The sequence below is a fragment of the Urtica dioica genome, chromosome 7 (genome assembly GCF_054948205.1).
Source record: "Urtica dioica subsp. dioica isolate 48M chromosome 7, U.dioica_male_clone48M_v1_H2, whole genome shotgun sequence".
In the NCBI taxonomy this organism is placed as follows: Eukaryota; Viridiplantae; Streptophyta; class Magnoliopsida; order Rosales; family Urticaceae; genus Urtica; species Urtica dioica.
Window position 1 is genome coordinate 33,302,304 of NC_142762.1, and position 12,136 is coordinate 33,314,439.

Here is a 12,136-nt window from a genome sequence, read left to right on the forward strand (position 1 = left end):
GAGGGGTCTAACTCTCGGCTTTAGTAATAGAATAAAACACGATAAAGTTGTGCCTATCTCTGTCGCTCCGCGATCTGTAACTGTAACCCATCCTCCGCCAAAAAAAAGCCCTAACCACCGCCGGAGAAGCTCCGATGGATCGACCACCGCACGAATACCCCGCCGCCATGCCCTACCCCCAACAACCCTACGCCTATCCTCCGCCGCACCAATTCCACGGCGGCGGCTCAACTCCTCCTCCTCCCCAATTCCTCCCTCCGCCGCACCCGCAGATGCCATTTCCGTTCCACCACCACCACTCTCCGCCGCCGCATCACCTGATGCACCACCTCCAACAGCCTCCTCCGCCGCCGCCGCAGTTCCACCACGCGCCGGCCGACCCGGAGCTCCAGAAGCGCATCGATAAGCTGGTTGAGTACTCCGCCAAGAACGGCCCCGAGTTCGAGTCCATGATCCGCGAGAAGCAGAAGGACAATCCCGACTACGCCTTCCTCTTCGGCGGCGACGGCCACGCCTACTACCGCCACCGCCTCTGGCTCTCCCTCTCCGCCGCCCGGCCGCCCTACTTCCCTCCGCCGTCCATGCTCCGGCCACCACCGCCTCCGGCGATGATCCACGCCCCGCCGCCGCCGCCGCAGCAGCAACAACAACAGCCCTACTATTACGACCCCCACCAGGGCGGTCACGCGCAGTTCTTTCCCCGGGTGGCTGAGTTTGACCAGACTGCGAAGCCGTTCAAGGGGCTTTCGGGTCCGCTCCCCGGTGACGTGGCGGCGGAGCTCGCTGGAGTCCTCGCCGCACTCAACGGGACCAAGGAGTCCATCAAAGGCACCAAGTTCTGGTTCGTCCAGAGGTCTGTTTTCGCGCCCGCTCTCGCCGAGGCCCTCCGCGATAGGGTCTTCGCTCTTGACGATTCCGATAGGCAGCTTCACATTATATATCTCGCCAACGACATTCTTTTCGAGAGGTAGGTACCCCAATTTTTTTTTTTTTTTCGTGTTCTTGAAATGTGCTTTAGTGATGGTGGAGATTGAGGTTTAGTTTTGAATTTATCAACGCAATTACCAGAAACATTTGTTACCGGCTCGTTTGTACTGGGAAATATGGATAAGGATTGAATATGGATCACGGTGATTAGACGATGCATTTACACATTGCAATGAGGTTGATCAAGTATATGGTGTGTAGGGAAGTAAACGTGCTTAATAGTTTACCTTGAAGATACATATGAAGTGAGAGTGAAGCTCATATCAATAATTTGTATATGTATGATGAGAGTTTTTTTTTATTTATTATTATTTAGAATTGTGTTAAAATGAGAGGCCGAGTATGGAATTAGGCGTGGGAATTTTCTTTAGTTAATATTCTCGTACAACTACGAATTCTTTATTTATTCCTCAAGTGTATGGTTCTTCTTGATCTCTCTAAGTTATATATTGGTTGTTGTACTCTACTATCTTTTTACGTGCTGTTTTTTTCTTCTTGATCTAGTTCATACGTGCACTTTTAACTTGTAATGTCTTTTCATCCGGACAGTGTGCATAGACGAACAAACGAGGAACTCGACAATGAAGCCCTTGCCTTCAAACCCGTCCTGGGCTCCATGCTAGCGAGGATCTACCATCACCCTCACATTCAGGAAGAAAGCAAGTCAAAGCTTCAACAACTTTTGCAGTTATGGGCTTCGAATAACATTTACGACCCGGAAACTATCAACACTTTCAGAAATGAGATGATTGGTGGGCAGCCAGGTCATTCATTTCCCGGAACACCAAACGATTTACCCACTGGATTGCTCGACTTGTCTGGAGGTAAGTCACTGTAAACGTCCCTCTAATCGTTCACATTCAGCATTATACTCGCCATTTCTTTTCGGACCGTATTACACCAAGTATATTCATGGTGCCACTGAAATACAAAGAAAATAAACAGGATCAAGCGTGGCCCGTCTTGCCCCGAGGCTGCCCATGGCTTTAGAGAATTAGTAGATAATTAGGGGTTAATATAGAATATCTAGAAGCTAAGTTACCCTAAATAAGAGAGATTTAAAGAAAAATGATATGAAAACAGTCTGAAAGTATTTTGAAAGGAAGAAATTCCGTTTTGGAGAGCACGGACCTCTCGAATGTCTGATATCATTTCCTTTGGTTTATATTCAAATTGACACAAATATCACAAGGCATATCAGCTTTCCCATTGCAGCTATGGGACTACCCACGTGGATGCACAAAATGATTAATGCAAATTTTTTTTTTTTTTTTTTTTTATCGTTGAAACAGGATTACCACAGGGCACAATGATGCACAACATGGCCCAATGGCATCCCGATCGGCAAATCCCGGTTCCGATTTCGGGAGAGCAAGACCATCCCGAGAAGCTCGCGATGCCCAGCCATCACCAGACCATGCCACAGCTTCCGTTGCCGGTGTTCCCGGGCCCACTGCTCGCAGCCCAACCGCCGTTACTTGCGGCCCAAGCCCCAGCGACGGGAGAGAAAGCTCCGGCGTACCCTCTGTTCCCGCCGGGGCTCATCCCCGGAATGGTCCGGAAGATGCAGATCGGGAGCGGAGTCCCTTACTCCCCAATGAGCCCGCTGGACATCCCGACCACGATACCCCCTCCCACCGCCTCCCTCTCCGAGACCCTCGACAGAGTCTCCAAATTCTTCAAAGAGATCGGAGAGGTCAACCCGTCCGAGGGCGCCCTCCGATCCGACGGTGGAGACGGAGACGATGTCGAGATCGGCGGCGACGGCGGCTTCGACAGAGAGGCCGCGGTGAGGAAGGGCGGGGCCTGCATTCCGCCGCCGCCGAACCTCCAGGCGGACCCCGACACCGGGACCTACGCTGACGGCACCGTCGAGCGCAAGCCTGGTTTCAATAGCTCCGGTCGGCTCGGGCTCGGAGCCTCGGCGAACCCCAACGAGATCAGCCAGTACGACGACGTTTATTCCTCCTACAGGAAACATAGGAGCACCAATTACCATTCGTCTATGAGCGCCAGAGCTACTGCCAGGTGAAGGAAAAAAGAAAAAGATAACCCGGTTTGGATTGGATGAGTCTTTTTTTTGGTTCTTCAACTTTGGCATTTTATATAAGTTGAATTAAGTCTTAATACATGTCTGGAGTGGTTTTGTGGAGGATAATGTGGGTGTACATGTAAGTAGCCTAATTTTTAATTTTTTTTTTCATTGACAAGAGAACTGGCTTGTTCTAGTTAATTACCGAACTGTGCATTTATTTTCTATAAAATTGGTAGGGAAATATGTCAACTTAATAGTTGACATTGGTTGTGTCGGTTAGTAATTTGCTTTAATTAACGAAAATGCCACAACAAAGATGGGAAGTCCTAATGATCAAAGAGAGTGGTTCTCGGAGATTTTTTTTTTCCTATTTCTCCTCCTTTAAGGGGAAATTTTTATAGCAGCGATAATGGATTAGGTTTGGTCAATGAATTCAGTGTCTACAGAAGTGTGTACATTTTTCGGTAAAGCCACTGTCGTCGTAGACGTAGTGGCTACAGAATTGACAATTGAGTTTTGGCATGAAAAGGTTTGAGACAAGTGGATGAACTTTGTTAATCATGCACGTAGAATGGTAATTCAGCATTACTTTAGTCAAAGATTGAGATACCACTTAACTTGATAGCAATTATACTGGCTAATTATGGGTGAATACAAAAATGAGAGATTATCATTAGCGATACATTAAACACAAAAGTAAATCGCAAATAGAAAATATTTACTAATTTACATTCTTTTTGTTACTTATTCATTTCACTTCACAGCCCTAAAATATAATAATATCATTGGGAACTTTTGTAAAAAATAAATAAATTTATTATGGGAAAACGAGGGAGAGCGCAAGGAAAAAAGAAAAAGAAAAAAAGACGAGAGCTTTCAGACAAGAAGACAAAGATGGAAAACCACCCGAAGATCTTCCCGAATTCCACAAACCCATAAAAGATTGATAGCAATGGCTTTTAGCTTTACCCTTCCTTTAATCTTTATCCATCAATTTCCTCTTTTACAATTATTACTATTATTATTAATTTTGATTTGGAATCGTTGGATTCAGTCTCGTTGTTCTCAATCAATAAAACACCACACCTCATTTTCAGCATCATCTACTTTATTTAATTTATTTTTATTGCTACATTAGATTCCATTCTACTTCACACAATTCATCTCAATCACCACCCTATTTGCTTCTCACTTTCACGGTTTTTTATTCAACGCTCACATGTCACTCCTTGGATTTTCGAAAATCGCTCAAATCCCAAAATAAAATAAAATTAAACAACCCACCTGTCTTCATAGACCTGAATAACCAATCTTTCTCGCTTTTTATTTACTACTTTACAATACCATGTAACTCCCAGTACACCATTTTTTTTTTCTTTCGGTTATGCTTCTTTAATATTATTTATCTGATATGGGTATTTCTTGATTCGCAGTTTTTTTTATGTTAATTTTAATAATTGTATTGGAGAAGAAGAACAATTTCACCACAGATCGACAGAGACTTTGTGAATCTGAATTCCGTTAATATTTTTTTTTTCCATTTGGGTTTTGCCATGGAGAGCCGTATTGATGCAGAAGGTAGCTCATCTCTAAGGTCAGTGATTCATTGATTGATTAGTTATGATTTACAAAAAACCCCATCACTCAATTTTTGAATGTTGATCATATACCGTGTCGTGTAGTTTGTTCTCAGCAGTGTCATATGGGATTTCTTCCATGGCCATGGTCTTCATCAACAAAGCAATTCTAATGCAGTACTCATACTCAATGACACTACTCACTGTACAGGTAAAAACTCAATCTTTTTTGTTCATGAGCTATATATATATATATATATATATATAAGCAATTGATTATAGATTCATGTATTGTTGATTTGGAATATACATTAGCAATTGGCGACTGCGATGCTTATACACAGCGGTCGAAGATCGGGATACACGAAAGCAAAAGGATTGGAAATGGCGACGGCGAAGAAACTTCTTCCGGTTTCTCTTTTCTACAATGCGAACGTGGCGTTTGCGTTGGCGAGCTTGAAGGGCGTCAATATTCCGATGTACATTGCCATTAAGAGGCTCACGCCGCTCACTGTGCTCATTGCCGGTTGCTTCTCGGGTAAAGCAAGGCCTACGTTGCAGGTATATTCTTGTTCATCGTTCATTGAAATTAAGTCGATTATCGTGAGAAGAATTTTGGGTAAAACATTAGGGTATTTTATATAAAATCTTGAAGAATTGAGATATGAAGTTTGCATTCGTTCGGTTTTAAAATTTCAAGAGCTTGAAGGGTTTTTTTTAATTTTTTATTTTTTTAATTGGATTTCGCATCGCGATTTCTCTGAGTTTTGAGATACTTGGGAAGCTAATATGTGATATGGGTTGTAACGGCTCATTAGGTCTTACCCAAAGTGAAGATTTGTTATTCTTATTTTATGAAACAACCCTTGAAAGGGAGGAAAGTTTATCAGTTTAGCTATGATTGATTCAAAAGGGAAACCATATACCATGCAACAATTAATCTGCATTGGGTAACTTTATCTCTTTCTATTCTTCTAGAACTTATTCCGGGTTTTAGATTATATAAAATAAATAAATAAAAATTAAAAACCCAAATCCGGATGGTTTGTTCTTGCAAAGACATGTTATTGAGTTCAATACCTACATTACAATGATTACTAAAAGCTAAGAACTACTTGTGTTCGGTGTGATTAGTGACTGAGTTGTTTTTATCGTGGATCTCGACATTCCAGTCAACATCCCTAAAATTGCCAAGCTTTTTATCTTATAAATATTATACATACTTATAAATATTATACGTATAAGATAAAAAGTTATGCACAAAAAAAATACTAAACATGTTGGTGACTAACTAACGAGAAAAAGAAATTAGCAAAAACTAAAATGTCTAATTATATACCTTATTGCTCAATCAAATTTTATCTTAAAATGTCTCGTTTTATGCTTCTGTGGGATTACAATAATAAACAGAATCCTATATTCTCTTAGGAAGCCCGGGATCAAAATTTCCAGTGATTGCTCTTGAACATGTTTATTTTTTGTGTGGGTATGATCAGGTGACTCTCTCGGTGATATTGACCGCAGCTGGCGTTGTCATAGCAGCTCTCGGAGACTTTTCTTTCGATCTTTTCGGATACGGCATGGCTTTCACTTCTGTGTTTTTCCAGGTCTGTTATGTTCCTTGTCCAATGATTGCCCTGTTTCTCGAATGGTATTTTTGTAATAAAACTGAGCACATAAACACAACACAGACCATGTACCTTGTGTTGGTGGAGAAGTCTGGCGCAGAGGACGGTCTGTCTTCGGTCGAGATCATGTTCTACAACAGCATTTTGTCCCTTCCCTTCTTGCTGTTCCTCATCATAGCCACCGGGGAATTTCCCGATTCTTTGTCGATAATGTTTGCAAAGGTCAGAATCTCAACCAGGTTTCGTATATTATTTATCAATTCTGTGTTCAGAAAAGCGCAAACGCGTGCGATGAATGGTTCAATAGATGCAGAAATCCGTTTGACAAGAGATTCCAAAGAATCATCAGACATGCCGTTATTTAAGAACCGAGCGTAATAAATGCCATTATATATTTATGGTCTGTGCAGATAAATTCATTATATTTTTTGGTGATCCTCGTCCTCTCGTTGGTGATGGGAATTGTTCTAAACTTCACAATGTTCTTGTGCACAATTGTCAACTCGGCTCTCACCACAACCATCGTTGGAGTCCTCAAAGGTGTCGGGTCCACGGTACTTCCACTCTCTCTCTCACTAATTTAGTTGGTGACATTAATAGAATCAACTCTTAACAAAGCAAAACCAACCACCCATGAATCATTGCAGCCGCTCAAAATCCTCTCGATTTTTTTCTCCCCCTTTTATTTTATAATTTATTATTGCTACCATGTGCCTTTGTTTGATTATATTCGATATTTGTATAGTATACAAAAACACGCTCACATTGTTGTGTTCCCAGACTCTCGGGTTTGTGGTGTTGGGCGGCGTGGAAGTGCGTGCTCTAAACGTGACGGGATTGGTCATCAACACAGCTGGCGGAGTATGGTATTCGTACGCTAAGTATCGCCTCAAGAACGCCAAGAACACAAAGAACAAAACCCCGAGTCTAGAGTCAGACGTCGAGGCTCATCGTAAATAAATACTTAATTAAATGAAAAAAAAGAAAGAAAGAAAGAGATACCAAAAAGTTTCCAGGTGGCTCCAATTTGTCTGCCTTTTTTATATCATTTAATTTTTTTTTTTTTTTAAATCTTCTCAATATGATGTATTGCATTGATGGATTTACCCACCAAAAAATTGTTACAAAGAAGATTGGTCTTTTCTTTTGAATAGACATAGTTTTCAATTAGAGAGAATTCAACTGGAATTAGTTTGTGGGTTTGGAAGCATTGCAAAAGTCTAATCAGCTTGAGTTTTTAATAATAAACATCTTCAGGTCCAATAGATAAAAATGCTAAAAATTTCAAAGGTCGCTTTTAAAATATTAAAAAAAAATAAAAAAAATTGGACATGGTTTCATTAAATTTAAATGTACAGATACATCAAGTGGACAAGGTAGTGTTGGCAACGGATAATGAAACCCAGTTTCTGGGCAAAGAAGTCGGACCACTAATTATTGAATTGACTCAACGTTTTGGCGAAATAAATATAAAAATACTTATTTTTCTTGCAACTCTTCTCAAGAAAAATATGATTTGGGGGTAAAAGTTGAGTTACATCATCATGATATAGATAAACTGAATTTTTCTATCAAATCGTCGTTTGATGTACTGTGTTGTAAGCATTCCATGTGATATACGAAAGGCATATAATATGACTGATTTATGGTAAACACAAATTTCTTCAAAACTTTGGTGGGTCTTCTTGGAGATCAATTCCAAATCACACTCTGGAAAGTTAAATTTTATCCAAAGAAGAATGAAGGCTCAATTTTTTTTATTTTTTTTTATTAACCATTGGAAGGTGGGATATTCTTTTTCATAGATTACTAGTCTTACGAGAACAACGCACTAAGTACGATTTAATTAACTATTATTAATCATTTTTATAAATATAAAAGATAAAAAGAAGATGAAGAAGGAGAAGAAGAAGATTAAGAAACATAATTAAAGAAAGAAAAAATTAAGAAACAAAAAAGGAGAGACAAGACAAAGGAAAAGGGAAATGCGGATATAGATAGAGATAAATTTATTTATTTATTTATTTTTTTTCTTTACAAAAGCCCGATATATGCAGTATGAAATGAATGATATTGCTGTATTTTTAGAAGGAAAAAAAATGCTTTCAAGAAATTCAAAACTATCCTAGATAAGCAATTGCATAAAGATAAAGAAATCTGGAGAGAAAGTAATGTGGAAAGACATTTAATTACATTAAATATTTAAGGGTCAATAAAAAAATTTAAACTTTAATAATAAAAATATTTCATCCTTTTTCATTATTAAATTTATGTACTCACACAAAAATATATCTTATAAGAAGAAATGATGAAGTGTCAATCACTTATAATATCTACTTATTGCTAAAATTAAACGTTTTGTGTGGAGGGTTTGCAAAGGATGGATCCCGATTAAGACCAAGCTTGCCCACCGGAAGATCATTGACGACAACCGCTGCCCCTTGTGTTCTAAGGGGCCGGAAACTATAATTCATGCTTTGTGGGGCTGCCGGTGGATCCAGAAGACTTGGAAGGCAGCGGGTTTTGGGGATCTCGTCAAGAACATCGGGGAGCTAGATGCGACTAGTATCTTCATCAATGCCATGAACACGGTCGAGGTACGTAATTTTGAATTTTTTATTGTCTTGATTTGAGAGATTTGGAACCATAGAAACCAGGTGAGCGTCGGTAAGTCTAAATAGACCCCGGTGGAACTTGTGGAATGGTCCGGAGACTTCCTTGACAGCTTCCGCTCGGCCAATGCTTGCCCCATGGCCAAGTCCGGCGTCACTACTCCCCCGTCATGGACCCCCCCAGCCTTGGGCATTACCGCTATTAGCGTGGACGCGACTGTGGATGCTACGCGTGGGCTCTTTGGAACCGGTTGTGTTCTCCGGGATCATCGAGGCTTTGTCATCTCCTCGGCTATCTCGTGTAAACATTTCCGCTTCTCTCCCGTTCTCGCGGAAGCCTCCGCCGTGCTCCACGGTTTAGCTATGGCCGTGGAGCGTGGGTTGTCGAACGTGGTCGTCCAATCCGATTGCCTTGAGGTTGTTCGTGCTTTGGAGAGTGGGAGCTGCCCCACGACGGAGTTGGGTACGATTTTGAGTGAAATAAAGGTCCGTAGTATGTCTTCTCTTAATTTTAAGATCGCCTTTATTCCCCGTTCTTGTAATGTTGTTGCCCATAAATTGGCTCGCTTTGCTACTCATGTGAACTCGGAGGTGCAATGGTTGGGGATTGTCCCACTTTGTGCTATGCGAGAGGTTTTAAGCGACCAAAGGGTTGTGTTATAACCACAGTTTTCCTCCGCCACTAAGTGAGGGTTTTAATAATACTCTTACCGTGGTACCGTCCATGTTTATTGAAAAAAAAAAGAATAAGGATGAGAGATAATAAATATATTATCTTTATTATCAATTATGGATTATTTACAAAAATAGTGAAATAAGTAAAAAAAAAATTGTTTTAAGAGTCTGTTGATAGTCTTTTAAGAGTCATTGATCACAAGAATTTTATGCATATAGATTCAAAGTATAATGCAAATTGCAAATACATAAAACCATAGTTCTCGTATATAATATATGGACAATAAAAAATTAAATAAATCCATAAATATGGACAATAAAAAAAATCCCACAGCTTATTCATAGAGAAGAAATGGTATTACTACTTGCTCTGGTTTGTATTTTTATTTTTCACTCTTAAAATACTCATACTTTCTAATTCTCAATTGTTATTTTATTTTTAACTTTATCGGTCCCTCGTTGTACTTGTATCTCATTAGTGGTAAAGAATAGACTATAGAGTAATCAATTAAATGATCAATAGACTTTAAAGTGCGCACTCTCAGAAAATGTTCCATAATTCAGTCATAGATACAATTTTATTTCTCTTGTTTTTTTCTTTTATTTGAAACCTTTTTCAAATTAGTGTGTTGATTAAAAAAAAATTAATAAAAGAATATTCGATAGACAAATCCGGCTGTTGGGTGCATATTGGGAGCGCTTTTATGAATTGTGAAACTGTGATTTAGCTTTGTGTGCTTCATTTATTGCTTTCTCAAATTGAAACCTAAAGTACTCTTAAAAAATGAAAAAAAAAACAACCCTAAAGTTTGTAAGTATCTGTCATATATATTTCAAAGCATATAAGAAATTAAGATATTGATTTTGCTGTTATCCTTTCAATAGGAAGAACAACTTAAGATTATTAGTTATTAATGAAATTTTATAATTTACGCATTTAAGAAAAATATACATAAAGCATAGAAAATATCCATAACTATCTGTTTATTAGGAATGTATCTATTATTAGACATTTTCGCTTATATTTTACATATTCTTACCTTACTTTAAGACTATCTCTACTCCATCTCTATTTTTCATTTCTATTTTACATCTTTACATCAATAAACAATATTTTTTTTTTATCTCCACTCCATCGTTATTTTAGATTTTCTTCAAAAAATATCTTAAGCAAGATTTTAAATACCGTTACCGATGAAATACCGAAGATTTGATTTTAATGAGATATCGACTACTGAAAAAGATATTAACGGAGATTTTATAAATATTTGAAATACAACTACCGACGAACCGATCATAATTTTACTAAGATACCGATTACCGACGGAGATATCGACATATATTTCATAAAATGATATATATATACACACACACACATATATATATATATATTTCAAAATAAAATTCTTAACATATATTAATATTAATGTTCTTCATATTTGCGTTCCTACAATTCATATACATCTTTTCTTTATGAGGACGAGACGATATGAAATTATTATGCATAATAACATGTGTATTAAATTTTTTTTTTTATAATTCTTTGTAAAACATATATCTTAGTAATATATTATGCCATGCGGTAGCATGACACAAAACTAGTAAATCTAAAAAGAATATCCATGGTAAAAATAGATATAATCATTCTTGCTAAAATGTATTTTAATTTTGTTATAACAATTTTTTTAGAACACACAAAAAGCAACTGTGGTCTAGTGGTTTGCACTGTAGACTTGTATCACCCGATCTCGAGTTCAAATACTAGCTAACGCATTTATTTTGCAATAAGAAAAAAAAAGAGCGTGGCCCATTGGAGCTTCTCGCTTGGGCCCAAATTGCCAAAGTCCAAAAGCCCGCCTGCGTCATTAACTCACCCTTGCCACGTGCTTTCTCGCCCAGACCCGCAAATAGAATATTTCCGCTTAGACCCAAGAATCACTCGCCCAGAATGAAAAGTTCATATCCCAAAATGGGCCCAAAAGCTCCTGCCAGGCCCAACATGGTCGCCTAACGTGAAATGATTGCTAGCACGCGGAAGCTAGTCGCCCAGGATAAGCTTCCCGCCTAGTTCTTCGTGGGCCTCACCTAGCTAGGCTTCTCGCCTAGGAAGAAGATCTTCCCTCCTGGTTGAAGAAAGTTTTGTAAGGACCTAAGCAATCCCCTCGGGTCTGATTCAGAAGCTTCTAAATGCTTCCCGCCATTTTCGGCGCCAATTTTTTGGACTTAGAAGCGACCCTAGATGCGACCTGTAGCTTCTAAAAGTGTCGCTTCTAATTTTTAGAAGCGACTTTTTGACCTTTTGTTGCTTCTAAACGCCTTTTGTGTAGTAGTGAAGGTTCACTCAAGCCATGAAAGATTAAGACTGCAAGCAATCCCAGTCCCATCATACCGTGTTCTACAAGCATATCCTGGAAGGTAAAATGGCTATCTTAATCGTTTATGTTGACGATATAATCATGACAGGGAGTTACGAGCCATAATTGTCAAAGTTAAAGAATTTCATTGCGCAACAATTTGCGATCAAAGACTTGAGGAATCTAAAGTATTTTCTAGGACTGGAGGTGCATGGCAAGATCTTCGAAATGACTAGTAATCTCTCAGCGAAAGTATGTACTAGACCTA

At 39.1% G+C, this 12,136-nt stretch overlaps 3 protein-coding genes across 3 annotated transcripts; all 3 read left to right on the top strand.

The window, feature by feature from the left end:
* Positions 1–3,039, top strand: LOC149390925 (SWAP (Suppressor-of-White-APricot)/surp RNA-binding domain-containing protein). The gene is made up of 3 exons (XM_089620708.1): positions 1–967; positions 1,537–1,811; positions 2,280–3,039. Exons 1-3 carry the CDS (start codon positions 135–137, stop codon positions 3,017–3,019), a joined length of 1,848 nt encoding a protein of 615 aa, XP_089476834.1. The 5' UTR covers positions 1–134; the 3' UTR covers positions 3,020–3,039.
* Positions 3,040–3,820: 781 nt separating this feature from the next.
* LOC149390926 (UDP-galactose/UDP-glucose transporter 7-like) lies at positions 3,821–7,394 on the top strand. The gene is made up of 7 exons (XM_089619474.1): positions 3,821–4,616; positions 4,705–4,810; positions 4,915–5,160; positions 6,096–6,206; positions 6,291–6,449; positions 6,638–6,781; positions 7,008–7,394. Exons 1-7 carry the CDS (start codon positions 4,576–4,578, stop codon positions 7,185–7,187), a joined length of 987 nt encoding a protein of 328 aa, XP_089475600.1. The 5' UTR covers positions 3,821–4,575; the 3' UTR covers positions 7,188–7,394.
* Positions 7,395–8,977: 1,583 nt separating this feature from the next.
* LOC149390927 (uncharacterized) lies at positions 8,978–9,502 on the top strand. Its single transcript, XM_089619891.1, has one exon. The coding sequence runs from the start codon at positions 8,978–8,980 to the stop codon at positions 9,500–9,502; it is 525 nt and encodes a 174-aa protein (XP_089476017.1).
* Positions 9,503–12,136: the final 2,634 nt, after the last annotated feature.